The 21550-nt window shown below is 49.6% G+C and overlaps 1 protein-coding gene across 1 annotated transcript in view; it reads right to left on the bottom strand.

Moving 5' to 3' along the window:
- Positions 1–21550, bottom strand: part of LOC123761810 (probable inactive protein kinase DDB_G0270444) — a 38618-nt gene that overhangs the window by 7999 nt on the left and 9069 nt on the right. Inside the window, exon 2 of the mRNA XM_069330235.1 lies at positions 2282–3219. Within this exon, the coding sequence (XP_069186336.1) occupies positions 2282–3219 (938 nt within the window). The remainder of the gene's footprint in view (positions 1–2281; positions 3220–21550) is intronic.

Below are 21550 nucleotides of genomic sequence, written 5' to 3'. Positions count from 1 at the left end.
ACCTGCCACAGGTAACGGTAACCACTGCATACATAATGCTCCAGAGACCTCAATAATGCTCCAGAGACCTTAATAATGCTCGTAAGACCTTAATAATGCTCGTAAGACCTTAATAATGCTCGTAAGACCTTAATAATGCTCGTAAGACCTCATTAATGCTCGTAAGACCTCAATAATGCTCGTGAGACCTCAATAATGCTCGTGAGACCTCAATAATGCTCGTGAGACCTCAATAATGCTCCTGAGACCTCAATAATGCTCCTGAGACCTCAGGTTTCTGATGGAGGAGGCAAGTATTTCAAGTTTGATTACCTGTATACAGAGAGATTGTTGGTAACCCTCTTAGTGGTGGAGGTAGGCTGGTTGATGTCCTCTCTCCCAACTGGCTATAGCTGCCTTTACTTCAGTGTGTGTACTCACCTAGTTGTGCTTGCGGGGGGTTGAGCTCTGGCTCATTCGTCCCGCCTCTCAAATGTCAATCAACTGGTGTACAGATTCCTGAGCCTACTGGGCTCTATCATATCTACATTTGAAACTGTGTATGAGTCAACCTCCACCACATCACTGCCTAATGCATTACATTTGTTAACTACTCTGACACTGAAAAAATTCTTTCTAACGTCTCTGTGGCTCATTTGGGTACTAAGTTTCCACCTGTGTCCCCTTGTTCGTGTCCCACCCGTGCTGAAGCGTTTGTCTTTGTCCACCCTGTCAATTCCCCTGAGAAATTTGTAGGTGGTTATCATGTCTCACCTTACTCTTCTGTTTTCCAGGGACGTGAGGTTCAGCTCCTTCAGCCTTTCCTCGTAGTTCATACCTCTCACTTCCGGGACAAGTCTGCTGGCATACCGCTGAATCTTCTCTAACTTTGTCTTGTGTTTAACTAGATATGGACTCCGATATGAATATGGACTAGATATAGATATGGGCTTTCTGACAGTCCAAGAAAATTCAGTCTTCCCACCCTTCTCTTTCTTGCCTAATTTTTGTTGCTTGGTCATAGAATTCTATTAAACCTATGAGGCACGATTTACCATCTCTGAACCCATGCTGGTGGTGTGTTACAAAGTTATTTCCCTCTGTTTTATCTATCACCAAGCCTCAACGTTCGAACTAAAGGTTATAATGTCCCTTATCTACTGCCCTAATTTCCCTCTTATCTTTCTATCTACCTTCCTACCTGTCTGTCCGTTAGTCTATCTCTCGTCTCTTTCTCTCATATAAATTATATTCCCCTCATCCCAGCTTTTAAACACTCACATCAAATCGCGCTTCGATTTAAACAAAACTCCTAAAAAAAAAAGGTCCAAATCCACTCAGTAAACATCGTTAACAGATTCGACAATGTTTCCGTGACAGCCAAGAGTCAGGGGGGTGATTAAGTGCTATTTAATTCCGTTCAGGTGATTAAGTGGAATCCAAGTCTACTGAGCGCGCGTGTTTGGGCCGTCACTCGATACTCTTTTGTTTGGGGAAGCGCCAGATGCGTCCATTTATGCGCCGAGTTACCAGAAAAAACAAATATATATATATTTTTTTAAGGGACAAGCGGTTTGTTTTGACTGTGTGTGTGTGTGTGTGTGTGTGTGTGTGTGTGTGTGTGTGTGTGTGTGTGTGTGTGTGTGTGTGTGTGTGTGTGTGTGTACTCACCTAGTTGTGCTTGCGGGGAGTTGAGCTCTGGCTCTTTCGTCCCGCCTTTCAACTGTCAATCAACTGATGTACAGGTTCCTGAGCCTACTGGGTTCCATCATATCTACACTTGAAACTGTGTATGGAGTCAGCCTCCACCACATCACTGGCTAATGCATTCCATTTGTCAACTGCTCTGACACTAAAAAAAAGAAAATTCTAATGTCTCTATGGCTCATTTGGGCACTCAATTTCCACCTGTTTTCACTAGTGCGTGCGCCCCTTGTGTTAATGCTTTTATTAATGCAAGGGTTAATGTCCCTTGTGTGTGTGTGTGTGTGTGTGTGTGTGTGTGTGTGTGTGTGTGTGTGTGTGTGTGTGTGTGTGTGTGTGTGTGTGTGTGTGTGTGTGTGTGTGTGTGCGTGTGTACCTACCTATCAGTACTTAACTAACAATGTCTATGGGAAAGTAAATTCTACCTCATTATACCCCGTCTACTAGCCATGTTGTGCTGCTGTCCTGAAGTAGTCATCTGTCTCTCGTATACCTCTGAATGCCTGTCTGTCTGTCTCTCTCTCTCTCTCACTCCCCCTTTCTCTCCCTCTCACTTTCCCTCCCTCTCCCTCTCCTCACCCCTACCTCTCTCTCTCACCGTGTGTTGTATCAGCGCTGAAGGAAACCCAGTGATTAATGACCTTTCTCTTGCTTCCTTAATTTGCATACACGTCTGATTTGCTTCTTCACGTGCTTCTTCACGTATTTCTTCACGTACTTCTTCACGTGCTTCTTCACGTGATTCTTCACGTACTTCTTCACGTGCTTCTTCACGTGCTTCTTCACGTGCTTCTGCACGTACTTCTTCACGTGTTTCTTCACGTGCTTCTTCACGTGCTTCTTCACGTGCTTCTTCACGTGCTTCTTCACGTACTTCTTCACGTGCTTCTTCACGTGCTTCTTCACGTACTTCTTCACGTACTTCTTCACGTGCTTCTTCACGTGCTTCTTCACGTGCTTCTTCACGTACTTCTTCACGTGCTTCTTCACGTGCTTCTTCACGTACTTCTTCACGTGCTTCTTCACGTGCTTCTTCACGTACTTCTTCACGTACTTCTTCACGTGCTTCTTCACGTGCTTCTTCACGTGCTTCTTCACGTACTTCTTCACGTGCTTCTTCACGTGCTTCTGCACGTACTTCTTCACGTGTTTCTTCACGTGCTTCTTCACGTGCTTCTTCACGTGCTTCTGCACGTACTTCTTCACGTGTTTCTTTACGTGCTTCTTCACGTGCTTCTTCACGTACTTCTTCACGTACTTCTTCACGTACTTCTTCACGTGCTTCTTCACGTGCTTCTTCACGTGCTTCTTCACGTACTTCTTCACGTACTTCTTCACGTGCTTCTTCACGTACTTCTTCACGTGCTTCTTCACGTGCTTCTTCACGTACTTCTTCACGTGCTTCTTCACGTGCTTCTTCACGTACTTCTTCACGTACTTCTTCACGTGCTTCTGCACGTGCTTCTTCACGTGCTTCTTCACGTGCTTCTTCACGTACTTCTTCACGTGCTTCTTCACGTGCTTCTTCACGTGCTTCTTAAAAATTTCGTACTTCTCAAAATTTCACGAAACAAAGAGGATACTGCATAATGGTTGAATACAATTAGAGAGAAGAAGAAGAAGAAGAAGAAGAAGAAGAAGAAGAAGAAGAAGAAGAAGAAGAAGAAGAAGAAGAAGAAGAAGAAGAAGAAGAAGAAGAAGAAGAAGAAGAAGAAGAAGAAGAAGAAGAAGACAAAAAAAGTATAGAAGAGAAGCGCCTAACTTAATATAACAATAATTTTCAGCTTCGTCATTGAAATATTTAAATTTTTACCATAATGTTTAATTGACCATATTGTAGATTATTTGTTAATGGCTGTGTGTGTGTGTGTGTGTGTGTGTGTGTGTGTGTGTGTGTGTGTGTGTGTGTGTGTGTGTGTGTGTGTGTGTGTGTGTGTGTGTGTGTGTGTTTAATCTCTCAATTTGACTTACCTAACTGTACTTGAAGGTAGTTGAGCGTCGGCTCTTTTGTCCGGCCTCTCAACTGTCAATCAACTGGTGTACATGTTTCTGAGACTATTGGGCTCTATCATATCTATACTATAATCTGTGTATGGAGTCTGCCTCCAATACATCACTATCTAGTGCCTTCCACCTCTTCACTATAATAAGGAATCTCCGTGGTTCATTTTTGTACTAAGTTTTCACTTGTGTTCCCTTGTTTGTGTACCATCCATATTCAATATTTGGTGCTTTTCCAGCTTATCGATTCCTCTAAGAATTTTGTAGGTGGTAATCATGTCTCCCCTAACTCTTCAATGTTCAAGTGATGTAAAGTTTAATTCCAGATGACTTTCCTTATAATTCATACCTCTCAGCTCTGGGACTATTCTGGTGGCATACTTCTGAATTTTTTCTAACTTCAACTTAAGTTTGACTAAACATGGACTCCAGGCTGGAACCGCGTAAGGATTTGTCTGACATAAGAGGTATACAAGGTTCTAAATGATTCCTTACACACATTTCTTAAGGCAGTTCTTATGTTGGCCAACCTAGCATACACCGCTGGTAATATTCTTTTGATGTGGGCTTCAGGGGAGAGGTTCGATATGATATCGACCCTCAGAGACTTTTCTCAACCTGATTCTTGAAAGATTTGATCTCTCAAGTGGTATTTTGTGGCCTTATATCTCCACATGGCCTCCCCTACCGCCTTCTCACTTAACTTGTTCTAACCGTCTAACACTCTGTTTGCAAAAAGAGAACTTTCTAATATTTTTCTCGGCACCTTTGTTTCCTTCGCTCTTATTTGTGTCCTCTTCTTGGTGAGTGTGTATGTACACGCGTGTGCGGGAGTATATGTGTGTGTATGTTTGAGTGTTACGGCAGACCGCTGAACGGTTGGGTGTGCGTGTGTTTGTGTTTTGTTAAGTGCTTAAGTGGGTCCAAGTGTGTTTTTCCCTGCTTTAGTGGACATAGGACCAATTTACGTCATCAGGAGAGGGCGTGTGTATTGGTAATTCTCCTCTGTTTTTTCTTGTTTGTATGTGGGAGGGGAGGGACGGAGGGAGGGAGGGGAGGGACGGTTGGGCTGAAGGGAGGGTGGGAGGGTAGGGGCGGAGGGAGGAGGGGGGCCGGGGGACTTAAGAGCTCTATGACCCCACCAGGGTTCGAACCTGCATTAGGAGGGGCTCAGCCTCTGGCGTGAACAGTAAACACTTCACCACTGTGACGTCAACAGGGAGACTCAACACCATCAAAACACTCATTGGTAACAGTACTAGAATCTGTGTTGACTATACAAGGAAATTTTACATGTTTATTATCACACTCTACATCCAGCCTCCCCCACCACACTCTACACCCAGCCTCCCCCACCACACTCTACACCCAGCCTCCCCCACCACACTCTACACCCAGCCTCCCCCACCACACTCTACACCCAGCCTCCTCCACCACACTCTACACCCAGCCTCCTCCACCACACTCTACACCCAGCCTCCTCCACCACACTCTACACCCAGCCTCCTCTACCACACTCTACACCCAGCCTCCTCCACCACACTCTACACCCAGCCTCCTCCACCACACTCTACACCCAGTCTTCTCTACCACACTCTACACCCTGCCTCCTCTACCACACTCTACATCCAGCCTCCTCTACCACACTCTACACCCAGTCTTCTCTACCACACTCTACACCCAGCCTCCTCTACCACACTCTACACCCAGCCTCCTCTACCACACTCTACACCCAGCCTCCTCCACCACACTCTACACCCAGCCTCCCCCACCACACTCTACACCCAGCCTCCTCTACCACACTCTACACCCAGCCTCCTCTACCACACTCTACACCCAGCCTCCTCTACCACACTCTACACCAGCCTCCTCTACCACACTCTACACCCAGCCTCCTCTACCACACTCTACACCCAGCCTCCTCTACCACACTCTACACCCAGCCTCCTCTACCACACTCTACACCCAGCCTCCTCTACCACACTCTACACCCAGCCTCCTCTACCACACTCTACACCCAGCCTCCTCTACCACACTCTACACTCAGCCTCCTCTACCACACTCTACACCCAGCCTCCCCCACCACACTCTACACCCAGCCTCCCCCACCACACTCTACACCCAGCCTCCTCCACCACACTCTACACCCAGCCTCCCCCACCACACTCTACACCCAGCCTCCCCCACCACACTCTACACCCAGCCTCCCCCACCACACTCTACACCCAGCCTCCCCCACCACACTCTACACCCAGCCTCCCCCACCACACTCTACACCCAGCCTCCCCCACCACACTCTACACCCAGCCTCCTCCACCACACTCTACACCCAGCCTCCCCCACCACACTCTACACCCAGCCTCCCCCACCACACTCTACACCCAGCCTCCCCCACCACACTCTACACCCAGCCTCCCCCACCACACTCTACACCCAGCCTCCCCCACCACACTCTACACCCAGCCTCCCCCACCACACTCTACACCCAGCCTCCCCCACCACACTCTACACCCAGCCTCCCCCACCACACTCTACACCCAGCCTCCCCCACCACACTCTACACTCAGCCTCCTCTACCACACTCTACACCCAGCCTCCCCCACCACACTCTACACCCAGCCTCCCCCACCACACTCTACACCCAGCCTCCTCCACCACACTCTACACCCAGCCTCCCCCACCACACTCTACACCCAGCCTCCCCCACCACACTCTACACCCAGCCTCCCCCACCACACTCTACACCCAGCCTCCCCCACCACACTCTACACCCAGCCTCCCCCACCACACTCTACACCCAGCCTCCCCCACCACACTCTACACCCAGCCTCCTCCACCACACTCTACACCCAGCCTCCCCCACCACACTCTACACCCAGCCTCCCCCACCACACTCTACACCCAGCCTCCCCCACCACACTCTACACCCAGCCTCCCCCACCACACTCTACACCCAGCCTCCCCCACCACACTCTACACCCAGCCTCCCCCACCACACTCTACACCCAGCCTCCTCCACCACACTCTACACCCAGCCTCCCCCACCACACTCTACACCCAGCCTCCCCCACCACACTCTACACCCAGCCTCCCCCACCACACTCTACACCCAGCCTCCCCCACCACACTCTACACCCAGCCTCCCCCACCACACTCTACACCCAGCCTCCCCCACCACACTCTACACCCAGCCTCCTCCACCACACTCTACACCCAGCCTCCTCCACCACACTCTACACCCAGCCTCCCCCACCACACTACACCCAGCCTCCCCTCACCACACTCTACACCCAGCCTCCCCCACCACACTACACCCAGCCTCCCCTCACCACACTCTACACCCAGCCTCCCCCACCACACTACACCCAGCCTCCCCTCACCACACTCTACACCCAGCCTCCCCCACCACACTCTACACCCAGCCTCCCCCACCACACTCTACACCCAGCCTCCCCCACCACACTCTACACCCAGCCTCCCCCACCACACTCTACACCCAGCCTCCCCCACCACACTCTACACCCAGCCTCCCCCACCACACTCTACACCCAGCCTCCTCCACCACACTCTACACCCAGCCTCCCCCACCACACTCTAAACCCAGCCTCCCCCACCACACTACACCCAGCCTCCCCTCACCACACTCTACACCCAGCCTCCCCCACCACACTACACCCAGCCTCCCCTCACCACACTCTACACCCAGCCTCCCCCACCACACTCTACACCCAGCCTCCCCCACCACACTCTACACCCAGCCTCCCCCACCACACTCTACACCCAGCCTCCCCCACCACACTACACCCAGCCTCCCCTCACCACACTCTACACCCAGCCTCCCCCACCACACTACACCCAGCCTCCCCTCACCACACTCTACACCCAGCCTCCCCCACCACACTCTACACCCAGCCTCCCCCACCACACTCTACACCCAGCCTCCCCCACCACACTACACCCAGCCTCCCCTCACCACACTCTACACCCAGCCTCCCCCACCACACTCTACACCCAGCCTCCCCCACCACACTCTACACCCAGCCTCCCCTCACCACACTCTACACCCAGCCTCCCCCACCACACTACACCCAGCCTCCCCTCACCACACTCTACACCCAGCCTCCCCCACCACACACTACACCCAGCCTCCCCCACCACACTCTACACCCAGCCTCCCCCACCACACTCTACACCCAGCCTCCTCCACCACACTCTACACCCAGCCTCCCCCACCACACTCTACACCCAGCCTCCCCCACCACACTACACCCAGCCTCCCCTCACCACACTCTACACCCAGCCTCCCCCACCACACTACACCCAGCCTCCCCTCACCACACTCTACACCCAGCCTCCCCCACCACACTACACCCAGCCTCCCCCACCACACTCTACACCCAGCCTCCCCCACCACACTACACCCAGCCTCCCCCACCACACTCTACACCCAGCCTCCCCCACCACACTACACCCAGCCTCCCCCACCACACTCTACACCCAGCCTCCCCCACCACACTACACCCAGCCTCCCCCACCACACTACACCCAGCCTCCCCCACCACACTCTACACCCAGCCTCCCCCACCACACTACACCCAGCCTCCCCCACCACACTCTACACCCAGCCTCCCCCACCACACTACACCCAGCCTCCCCCACCACACTCTACACCCAGCCTCCCCCACCACACTACACCCAGCCTCCCCCACCACACTCTACACCCAGCCTCCCCCACCACACTCTACACCCAGCCTCCCCCACCACACTACACCCAGCCTCCCCCACCACACTCTACACCCAGCCTCCCCCACCACACTCTACACCCAGCCTCCCCCACCACACTCTACACCCAGCCTCCCCCACCACACTCTACACCCAGCCTCCCCCACCACACTCTACACCCAGCCTCCCCCACCACACTCTACACCCAGCCTCCCCCACCACACTCTACACCCAGCCTCCCCCACCACACTCTACACCCAGCCTCCCCCACCACACTCTACACCCAGCCTCCCCCACCACACTCTACACCCAGCCTCCCCCACCACACTACACCCAGCCTCCCCCACCACACTACACCCAGCCTCCCCCACCACACACTACACCCAGCCTCCCCCACCACTCTACACCCAGCCTCCCCCACCACACTCTACACCCAGCCTCCCCCACCACACTCTACACCCAGCCTCCCCCACCACACTCTACACCCAGCCTCCCCCACCACACTACACCCAGCCTCCCCCACCACACTCTACACCCAGCCTCCCCCACCACACTACACCCAGCCTCCCCCACCACACTCTACACCCAGCCTCCCCCACCACACTCTACACCCAGCCTCCCCCACCACACTCTACACCCAGCCTCCCCCACCACACTCTACACCCAGCCTCCCCCACCACACTCTACACCCAGCCTCCCCCACCACACTACACCCAGCCTCCCCCACCACACTACACCCAGCCTCCCCCACCACACACTACACCCAGCCTCCCCCACCACTCTACACCCAGCCTCCCCCACCACACTCTACACCCAGCCTCCCCCACCACACTCTACACCCAGCCTCCCCCACCACACTCTACACCCAGCCTCCCCCACCACACTACACCCAGCCTCCCCCACCACACTCTACACCCAGCCTCCCCCACCACACTACACCCAGCCTCCCCCACCACACTCTACACCCAGCCTCCCCCACCACACTCTACACCCAGCCTCCCCCACCACACTCTACACCCAGCCTCCCCCACCACACTACACCCAGCCTCCCCCACCACACTACACCCAGCCTCCCCCACCACACACTACACCCAGCCTCCCCCACCACTCTACACCCAGCCTCCCCCACCACACACTACACCCAGCCTCCCCCACCACACTCTACACCCAGCCTCCCCCACCACACTCTACACCCAGCCTCCCCCACCACACTCTACACCCAGCCTCCCCCACCACACTACACCCAGCCTCCCCCACCACACTCTACACCCAGCCTCCCCCACCACACTCTACACCCAGCCTCCCCCACCACACTCTACACCCAGCCTCCCCCACCACACTACACCCAGCCTCCCCCACCACACTACACCCAGCCTCCCCCACCACACACTACACCCAGCCTCCCCCACCACTCTACACCCAGCCTCCCCCACCACACACTACACCCAGCCTCCCCCACCACACTCTACACCCAGCCTCCCCCACCACACTCTACACCCAGCCTCCCCCACCACACTCTACACCCAGCCTCCCCCACCACAATAACAAAGCTCATACAAACTACCAAATATAAAACATTAACTCGCAGTAGATTGATGAAGAAAGTGACCTTAGAGTGAGAATCACCGAATCCTTGGACGTTGAACAAGTGGGAGTTGCAGTGAAAAAGGCCTACCCAACGGCCTACTATCCCTTCCAAACGGCTTACTATCCCTTCCAAACGGCCTACTATCCCTTCCAAACGGCTTACTATCCCTTCTAAACGGCTTACTATCCCTACCAAACGGCCTACTATCCCTTCCAAACGGCTTACTATCCCTTCCAAACGGCCTACTATCCCTTCCAAACGGCCTACTATCACTTCAAAACGGCCTACTATCACTTCAAAACGGCCTACTATACCTTCCAAACGGCTTACTATCCCTTCCAAACGGCTTACTATCCCTTCCAAACGGCTTACTATCCCTACCAAACGGTAGGAATAGTCAAACAAACCTTTGACTTCAAGGACAAGAAGGTAGTTATTCATCTATATGAATCTCTTGGTCTCTCCCATTTGGACTGTTGAGTCCAAGGACGGAGACCTTGTCTTCAGAAGGACAGAGATCTTCTGGAGAAAGTTCAATACCAGGCGACAAAAATCCTCTCAGAACTAAGTCAACTCTCATACCAGGAACGGTTGAGGGCTTCAGGGCTGAACAAACCGGACATGACAGAGCTGATCTCATCGGAACTTTTAAAATACTGAACAATTTTGAGGATATTGATCCATACAACGTCTTGTATGGACCTTGTGTATTGAAGTCACCAGTCACACATCAATTATTTTGAGCTATTAAAGTCCAGTCAGTGTTGCTAGCACCCCAACACGCTCTATCAAACGTTGTTTGGTACAAACATTTCTTTCTTCATCAATATCAACGTTCTTCTGAATGCCTCTTACCCTGTATATGACCTCCCTCCTTACCTCTATCTCACTGTATAAATATTATACATATTCATCAACACCAAGAATGAGAATCATACTTTTCTCAAAGCTGTCACTCTCCAAACATGTTTATTTGTTTATAACCTTTGGTCATACAGGTATTATAACCTCTGGTCACACAGACATCATAACCTCTGGTCACACAGACATCATAACCTCTGGTCACACAGACATTATAACCTCTGGTCACACAGACATTATAACCTCTGGTCACACAGACATCATAACCTCTGGTCACACAGACATCATAACCTCTGGTCACACAGACATCATAACCTCTGGTCACACAGACATTATAACCTCTGGTCACACAGACATTATAACCTCTGGTCACACAGACATCATAACCTCTGGTCACACAGACATCATAACCTCTGGTCACACAGACATCATAACCTCTGGTCACACAGACATTATAACCTCTGGTCACACAGACATTATAACCTCTGGTCACACAGACATCATAACCTCTGGTCACACAGACATCATAACCTCTGGTCACACAGACATCATAACCTCTGGTCATACAGACATCATAACCTCTGGTCACACAGACATCATAACCTCTGGTCACACAGACATCATAACCTCTGGTCACACAGACATTATAACCTCTGGTCACACAGACATCATAACCTCTGGTCACACAGACATTATAACCTCTGGTCACACAGACATCATAACCTCTGGTCACACAGACATCATAACCTCTGGTCACACAGACATTATAACCTCTGGTCACACAGACATCATAACCTCTGGTCACACAGACATCATAACCTCTGGTCATACAGACATCATAACCTCTGGTCACACAGACATCATAACCTCTGGTCACACAGACATCATAACCTCTGGTCACACAGACATTATAACCTCTGGTCACACAGACATCATAACCTCTGGTCACACAGACATTATAACCTCTGGTCACACAGACATCATAACCTCTGGTCACACAGACATCATAACCTCTGGTCATACAGACATCATAACCTCTGGTCACACAGACATCATAACCTCTGGTCACACAGACATTATAACCTCTGGTCACACAGACATTATAACCTCTGGTCACACAGACATCATAACCTCTGGTCACACAGACATCATAACCTCTGGTCACACAGACATTATAACCTCTGGTCACACAGACATTATAACCTTTGGTCATACAGGTATTATAACCTTTGGTCATACAGGCATTATAACCTCTGGTCACAAAAGACATCATAACCTCTGATCACACAGACATCATAACCTCTGATCACACAGACATCATAACCTCTGGTCACACAGACATTATAACCTCTGGTCATAGGATCAATACAAAGTATAACTAAACCTCCAATCATTGTCACTCTCGCCCTAGACAGACACACATCCATAGCGAGGCTCCACATACATACAAAACACATACAGAAGATTGCCAAATCTTCTTTGTTGCAATTGTCTATTTTGAACGCACTTTCATCGTATAAGTTGAGTCGTTTTGCTATATATAGTCGAAATGGCTTGGTGCTTTCTCCCGATAATTCTCTTGCCACATCCAAATATACTAAAACTATTCATCTTGTAGGATGAAAGTGCGAAAGTGCAATGCCACTCAGGCTTAATTACACTGAATTTATTTAATTTACTGAAACACTTAATTTAACTCAAGGAAAAAAGTTAAAAAAATGTGGGAGAGAGGTAAAGAGGGACGGAAAGAATAGTTGTGAAAGAAGGAAGAGAAGTAGGGAGGAAGGAATTGTAGGGAGTTGAGGACGTATGTTGTCCAGACCACACACTAGAAGTTGAAGGGACGACGACGTTTCGGTCCGTCCTGGACCATTCTCAAGTCGATTGTGAGAATGGTCACAATCGACTTGAGAATGGTCCAGGACGGACCGAAACGTCGTCGTCCCTTCAACTTCTAGTGTGTGGTCTGGTCAACATACTTCAGCCACGTTATTGTGACTCATCGCCTGCATTGAGGACGTAGTGTGGATTTTCAAGAAAGGAGATAGATAAGTTGCGTCAAACTATTGCCCAACTTGCTTTACGATTATTGTGGGAAAATCTCTGGCAGAAAAGACATGTCTTCACTAAGGGCCATTCAAGGTTAAGTTTTCATGAAAGTTATCCTAAGAAAACTTCCATGAAAATTCATGAATTCATGGAAGACATGTCTTCACTGAGGGGTTACCTTGAGGTGCTTCCGGGGCTTAGCGTCCCCGCGGCCCGGTCGTCGACCAGGCCTCCTGGTTGCTGGACTGATCAGCCAGGCTGTTGGACGCGGCTGCTCGCAGCCTGACGTATGAGTCACAGCCTGGTTGATCAGGTATCCTTTGGAGGATACCTGATCAACAGGTATCAGGTATCAGATACCTGATACCTGATGGAGGAGGGCCATTCACGGTTAACCAATTTCTGTCCTTCCTTGCCAGCAGTTGATATTAGCGAAGATTGCCACATTATACACCCCGAGTGTAGCCTTGTATACTGCGCCTCCTGCAAGGCCCGGACTTACACAGGTAGTGGGACGTGTTACTGACGGAAGGAGGTTATCCTAAGTTATATCAGGGCAACCTTACTTAAAATGCAACCGTGTTTAGTGAATGAACAAAGGTTCTTCAGACCATGTATACAGAAAGACCACTAATTACTAGCTTCCCTTGTGAAGAATGATTAAGTAAGCTTAATACACTGTAGTTAGAAAGGCGGAGAGTAAGAGGTGACGACGGATTCAAATTGCTTAAGTTTACATTCATAAAAGACCTGTTTGTGAAGTGATGTTGATTTATGTAACAAGTTATTCTGTAACAAGTTAGCATTCCCCGTGGCGCAGTGGTAAAACACTCACCCGGTGCATCGCAAGCGCTTTGGCCTAGGTTCGTATCCTGGCCGGGTTGGAATGACCGGGTGCCAATCCTTAACCATAGCCTCTGTTCACCCAGCAGTGAATGGGTACCTGGTTGTTAAACGATTTGGCGGGTCGTATTCCAGGGAAAATTAGGATTAAGTACCTGCCCAAACGTTACGAGAATGTAAGAACTCAATAAAAAATTAAGTTATCGATTATTATAACAGTTGTGCGCTCGCTTTATTGTTGCTAGCGTAGGGGAGATATGAAAGTTTGGTGCATAGTTTATAAACAGTAGCTGCATCGTATGGGCCAACAGGCCTACTGCAGAGTCCCCATTTCTATGTTTTTCAGATGGGAAATGAGAGAGGGTGAGAATTATGATGAAATGGACAGAGAGAGAGAGAGAGAGAGAGAGAGAGAGAGAGAGAGAGAGAGAGAGAGAGAGAGAGAGAGAGAGAGAGAGAGAGAGAGAGAGAGAGAGAGAAAGAGAGAGAGAGAAAGAGAGAAAGAGAGAGAGAGAAAGAGAGAAAGAGAGAGAGAGAGAGAGAGAGAGAGCTATAATTATCGCCAGATACACCATTGAAGCAACGTATTGTTCAGTGCACTGGCTGGTTTTGAGGCGAAACTCTCATGTGTGATGGGGTGACGGGAGAGGTTGACCAGTGAGGGAGAGAATAAAGGACGAGGAAAGAGGATGAGGGGAGAGGATGAGTGAGGGGAGAGGATGAGTGAGGGGAGAGGATGAGTGAGGGCAGAGGATGAGTGAGGGGGAGAGGAAAATGGGTAAATCAAGGATTGAGAAGATGAGTGGGAGAGAAAATTATATGAGTTGAGAGAGGAAGAGCGAGGGAGAGTGAGAAAAGAGAGGGTAAGGGAGGTCGGAATGGAGAGTGAGGGGGGTGAGGGAGATAGGGGAGTGTGAGGTAGAGAGCATAAAGAAGAGGGTGAAGGGAAGATTTGGTGTGAGGGCGAAAGAGCGAGGACAGATAAACGGATAAGGTTAGGGGTGAGGGTTATGAGGGGGGGGGAGAGAGAGAGAGAGAGAGAGAGAGAGAGAGAGAGAGAGAGAGAGAGAGAGAGAGAGAGAGAGAGAGAGAGAGAGAGAGAGAGAGAGAGAGAGAGAGAGAGAGGGATAAACAGATGGAAAAGAAGGAAGTGACTGGTGCAGTGATGGGGTGTGGGGTGGGGGGGGGGTGGAGAGGTAACTACAATACCCAGAGCAGACAGCATACAAACAACAGTTTGAGTAGTTAGGGAGTGAGGGGCAGCGATCGTAAGACCCCTCCTCCCCCCGAGCTATTCGGTCGTTATCGAGGCTGACGACCCCTTGGGGAACGCGGGAAATTGGCGTGAAGCGCGATAGTCGACAACCAATAGAAAACGGACACGAGCCGCCGCCATGTTCGTTTTCCAGTTCGTTCGCGTCTCACAACGCTGCGTTCACCTCGCCCCTTCACGCCCCCTCCTAAACCTTCTCCGCTCTGAACGAGCCAATATGAAACGAATATTTGTCTATGAATGTCGCAAATCCAGGAGCTCCAATGATAAGCATCCCAAATAATTGGATCACTCACACGGGCGGTGATGTTGCCAGTCAATAGCCTCATCGACATGCCCCTTACTATTTTTACCTCATTTAGTAAAAGTAATTTCAAAGCTAATACGGCTTGGCATTTCGGCCAAACTCGGGCAAAATCAATGAAAATTAAGTAAAAAATAATATAAATCGGCAGTGAAATAAGGCCAGAGTAAGGAAGATGGGTTTATACGATATTTTTTCCTGCCATCGTAAAATCTGTCTGTGAAAACTGAAAGGTGTTCGCTGATTGGCTGGTGTGCGTCGGAATGATGGAAGGCGGATGTACGATAAGGAACAAATGGACGGTAATTGACGCAGTGACCGTCGAAGAAACGTGACGGGACTAACTAGTCAATTTTCGCCGCCTTCTTTTTCGACAACTTTCTTCGCTATCTCTTGGCGAGAAATTGTATTTGTTTTAAAATATCTCCGTTTTATATCAGCTTCATCAATGGGCATTTTCCAGCCGGTCCATTTATGTGTATTTAGAAATTTGAGTTGCTACTTTGTGCGTATACAAACATTCTTTTTTAATTTGCTTACAATCTTTGAATTAATATAATTTGCTGCCTTTATTATTCTGAATCGTCTTTGTGGACTTTTATTCCCAAGTGTCTTAATTTTGATCTACGGGAAACTGCTTTTAAATTCTCTTGTAATGGTGGAAGATGGAGGCCAGACACTTGTCTCGTGTAACTTGTCACTGTGAACTGTGATAGTGTGGCGCGGGTCACAGGGTGGCTAGGATCGACCTCCAGGCCAGTCTTCAAGTAGGAGTAGCTCCTATTGCCATAATCATAGTATCCTATGAAGCGTGAAATATGGGATTGGTTTTCCATAGAGTGTTTCCAACAAAAAACCTGGCGTGTAACAAGTTTGAAGTTGAATTAGATCTAGGTATCCCCATCTCTGCTGTCAAAACTGTATTGGTCCAAACATTCAGATCTGATAGGAAAGAACTTACTGACTCCCAACGACCTGAAAGTACTAGTATAAAAAGCTATGATTTGCTCAGATCTGAAACCTACATCTATGGACAGCACAAAACGTCTACTAGACTGTGCGACACAGTGGTTGCAAGGATCAGGTTGGGTTACCGTTACCTGTGGCAGGTGGCTGCAGGTGACGGGTCTCCCAATCCTGAGCACTCCAGTTGCAAACTCTGTGAGCAGGAACTACGGCATGATCTCCCGCACTACATCACTGAATGCCCAGTTATTAGACCTTTCAGACCAGTTGGCATGAGGTACCTGGAGCTTTGCAATTACTTTATTCACTCTCGTATTCTTGAAGATATCCTCACAGTATACCCAAAATTTGCCAGTGCAGGCTATTAAACACATGGCCCTGTATGACTAACCATCCTGCGAGATGGGGACTTGTATTACCACTGCTACCTTATTCAATCTTGTGTTGTTGATATCCTCAAAATGCATCCGGAGTCTGCCAGTGCAGACCGCCTATCACATGTCTCTGTATGACTAACCATCCTGTGTGATGGGGATTTTATAGCATCACCTAGTTAGCTTTTTTGACACACTGTACTCCACTTCATATAGTCTAGGGTAGCTGCACTAATGCAGATGTACCTCATAACTTAATAAAAAAAAAAAAAAAAGCTTTACTTTATTCACTCTCGTGTGCTTGAAAATATCTTCATAATGCACCCAGAGTCTGCTAATGCAGACTACTTATCACGTGCCTCTGTATCACTAACCATCCATGTCATGGTTCAGACAGGCCCCCCCCCATTGCACTCTGGCTGTGGTTCAGAAGTGCTTTCTCCGACGCTTCTCTTCGCGTGCAGAATGAAGATAGTGAAGATGGTGAGAGGGGGGGTAGGGACATTTTTAGCATCACGTAGCTAGCTTTTTGACACACTGTACTTCCCATCATATAGTCTAGGAGCAGCTGCACAAATGCAGATGTACCTGAATGTGTTAATAAACAAAAATAGGTCGTTATCGACGTTGAATTCATGTTGATAACGTTGAAAACGTAATTCGAATGAAAATGGGAGAAAGAACGAGAGAGCGGGTGATAGGGAGAGAGACGCCCCAGGGATTCAACTAATTGACTGATTGATTGATGAAGATTAAGCCACTCAAGAGGTGGCAAGTTGTAGAATTTTATAGAATTAGAAGTTGTAGAATGTGATCTTTGGTGTTAGAAGGATATACTGTGAGACGGAGTGTAGATTCAACTGAATCCTCTTTGGGTCCTCATGCACTCTGGCTGTGGTTCAGAAGTGCTATCTCCGACGCTTAATTCTCTTCGCGTGCACAATTAAGATAGTGAAGATGGTGAGGGGGGGTAAAGAGGATAGTGACGGGGGGCAAGGAAGTTGGTGAGCAGTGAAGAGGGAAAGTAGTGAAGGGTAGGTAAGGTGAAGAAGAGGTAAGGGTTTATTAAGATGGAGAGCCCAACAGTGCTCGGGCAGGGATGATGGTTACAGAGATGAAAACACAGTGAAGATGGTTACAGTGATGAAATAGTGTGCATTGAATATGAATTACAGTGATGAAGTGTGCATTGATTATGATTACAGTGATGAAGATGGTGTCTAGTGAAGACGTCGCCTCTTTCACCCACCCCCCTCCCCCCGAGCAACGCCGGGTACTCTCTCTCTCTCTCTCTCTCTCTCTCTCTCTCTCTGTCTCTCTCTCTCTCTCTCTCTCTCTCTCTCTCTCTCTCTCTCTCTCTCTCTCTCTCTCTCTCAGTACAGTAAGATACAAATTGTTCCGTTATCGCTCGTTAATTAACTTAATTATCCTGTCCCCCCCGCACGCGAACAAAGTCGATAATTACCGTATTTGTGGAATATTATTATACAACACAAACGTCTAATTACTACCACTAATTACTCAATTATCGTAACAAGGGCCACCCTCAAAGCTGTATGACCAGAACTAACTGTTGTTTTAAGGTAATTAGCCTCTGGCACCGTGGGCCTGACCTCAGCTGACACTCAACTGACTTTGGGTTGACATTTGGCTGACACTCAATTGGCACTCCGCTGACACTCGACAAACATTCGATTGACTGTCGACTGGCATTTGTTTAGAACTAGATTTAGAATTCAGCCGAATTTGGCTGACGTTTGGCTGGTTGGTACGCCTAGGATATTGAGCTGACACTACGGACACCTCGGCTGACTCCTGCTGACGCTTGGCTGGTCCTTCTGGCACTAGGCTGACACTCCCTAAAGATAGATGGGGGCATTGTGACCCACCGTGATGACCGTTAGCCATCGTTAGTGACACTAAATATTTCGGGCTCGTTAGCTAATAGCCGGGGTGTCAGTGTCACGGGGTGGGGGGGGGAGGGGGAGAGAGAGAGAGAGAGAGAGAGAGAGAGAGAGAGAGAGAGAGAGAGAGAGAGAGAGAGAGAGAGAGAGAGAGAGAGAGAGAGAGAGAGAGAGAGAGAGAGAGAAAGAGAGAGAGAGAGAGAGAGAGAGAGAGCAAATAACTCTGAGGGCTTACCTGTAGTAACCCACCAGTCGTCCGAACAATAGAATAACAACATGTATGTACTGTGGTCCCGGGTTCGATCCCGGGCGCCAGCGAGAAACAATGGGCAGAGTTTCTTTCACCCTATGCCCCCTGTTATCTAGCAGTAAAATAGGTACCTGGGTGTTAGTCAGCTGTCACGGGCTGCTTCCTGGGGGTGGCGGCCTGGTCGAGGACCGGGCCGCGGGGACACTAAAAGCCCCGAAATCATCTCAAGATAATCATCTCAAGATAAGGTTCCCAGGTCTTTTGTATGATTTCATACTATACTGAAGACTATAACTATATAACTGAAAACTATACATACTATACTGATGTATAGTCTCATCATCATCATCATTTCCCTGCAAAGTCTTGGGTCATGGTGGACTTTTATCTTATATTTAGGTGTAAGGTAATTATAAGGAGAAAACACTATATCGCGCCTGGAAGGGATATGAGGGCGTTAAGGATAGGACAGAGGGAAGGAATGGTGCCCAACCACTTGGACGGTCGGGGATTGAACGCCGACCTGCAAGACGCGACACCGTCGCTCTACCAAGTGGTTGGGCACCATTCCTGTCCTCCGCCCTATCCTAACCCCCTTACATCCTCATAATTCTTCCAGCATACCCAGTAGGTCACCATGATCACCATCCCAGATCAACACCAACACCCTCTCCAACACCTTCACCAACACCTTCACCAACACCCTCCCTCTCCAACACCCTCCTCCTTTCCCTCTCCAACACCCTCCCTCTCTCTCTCCAACACCCTCCCCCTCTCCCTCTCCAACACCCTCCCTCTCTCTCTCCAACACCCTCCCCCTCTCCCTCTCCAACACCCCCCTCTCCCTCTCCAACACCCTCCCCCTCTCCCTCACCAACACCCTCCCCCTCTCCCTCTCCAACACCCTCCCCCTCTCCAACACCCTCCCCCTCTCCAACACCCTCCCTCTCTCCCTCACCAACACCCTCCCCCTCTCCCTCTCCAACACCCTCCCCCCTCTCCCTCATCAACACCCTCCCCCTCTCCCTCTCCAACACCCTCCCCCTCTCCAACACCCTCCCCCTCTCCAACACCCTCCCTCTCTCCCTCACCAACACCCTCCCCCTCTCCCTCTCCAACACCACCATCCACTACAATGACTGACTACTCGTCACCTACCAAGCAAGCACTCCAACTTAAGCGATTGTTGCAGACGACTTTGCAGGCCAGTTGCTGAGTTGCAGGCGACCCCCTGACGGTGCTGACGCTTCAACAAGGACCATCTGACGCGGCTGACTCTCACAGGAAGACTGAAGCTGTTGGGACCTCAATGACCTGACCACCAGGAAGTGGGTACAGGCGCCCGTGGGACTCAACCTACTCAACACAAGCCCTCAATAGGCCTATAGCTGGAAGATATTCTCACGTAGGTTTCTCAGTTCCTCGTTTTCTGTTCCGTGTTTACCTTCTCTATTCATAGTTTCTTGTCTTTATCCATTTAAATGTTATATATTTCTCCATTTATCTTTTTATACCATTCTTGTAATTGGTTCTGTATTCTCGTTCGTTAATTCTTTAATACCATTTTGTTGCATTTTCTGTCTCTTCACCAACAACACTTGAATTGATTTAATATTATCTGTCATCATCGTTATTATCAGTATTGATAATGAATTTATATGGTGATAGCTGGGATGAATATCATCCCGGTTATCATCATATAAATCATCGTATGTTCACGTGTTATAGGGTTTTATTAGGCTTATTTGTAACACACTGACATTACCACACTGTACCATCACTACACATCACCATTACCACACTACACCATCACCAAAATATACATCACTACCCTACTACCATCACTACACTATACCATCACTCCGCTGCACTATACTTACACAGCCTGTAATTAAGTACGCGGCCCCCCCATCGTCACCACCATCACTAGCACCATCCTCACCATTTCCTTCACTATCCCCACCTCCATCACCCCTCAGACGCGGACCTTCATCACTCATTACTGCTCCCCATTATCACCACCCACTCACCCAACTCTTCCTCACGCCCCATTCCCACGCCCTAACACACACCTATCCCCCCTACTCGACCCCCCCCCCATCGCCCCATTTCCCCTACCCAGCCCACCGTCCTATTTCGCCTACCCAACCCTACGCCCCATTCCCAAGCCTTATTCCCACTACCCATCTTCACACGCCATCCCACTACCCCACTCTATGCCCCTATTTTCCCTACCCAAACCTATGCCCCATTCCCTCCAACCCGCCAACCCCCTCACATATCCCGACTGCCAAGCGCTATTTCCTCCTCCTTATAATCCCATTCCCCCTCCCCCCCTCCCCCATCCCCCATCCCACTTCCCCATCCCAATCCCCCCATAACTTCTAGACCAAACATTTCATTAACATCAAAAGCCGTAGGGAGGCACCATCGTCTTATTTACGCAAAATACGCGCGAATTTACTCTAATTTACTCCCAGGCCAGTGGAGAATAAGTATCAGTAACGGTCCCAGGAACAAGTGAGCAAGTAGCAGTAACGGGAGGGGGTTCCTTTAAGCAACGCGCATCTGCTTCTTCAGTGTAAGCGAAGTAATGTCGATGTCAGTCACGGCAAATGTCGGATACTTCAATATTAGTTCTAATTAGCGTCAAGTTGCAGGTACTTCGTTAGAAACCAGTAAACAAGACACAGACTGAGGTGGTATTTAGGATCTTATGTAGGTTGGCAATA

Source organism: Procambarus clarkii, chromosome 24, assembly GCF_040958095.1.
Source record: "Procambarus clarkii isolate CNS0578487 chromosome 24, FALCON_Pclarkii_2.0, whole genome shotgun sequence".
Classification (NCBI taxonomy): domain Eukaryota; kingdom Metazoa; phylum Arthropoda; class Malacostraca; order Decapoda; family Cambaridae; genus Procambarus; species Procambarus clarkii.
This window is presented reverse-complemented; position numbering and strand designations above follow the sequence as displayed.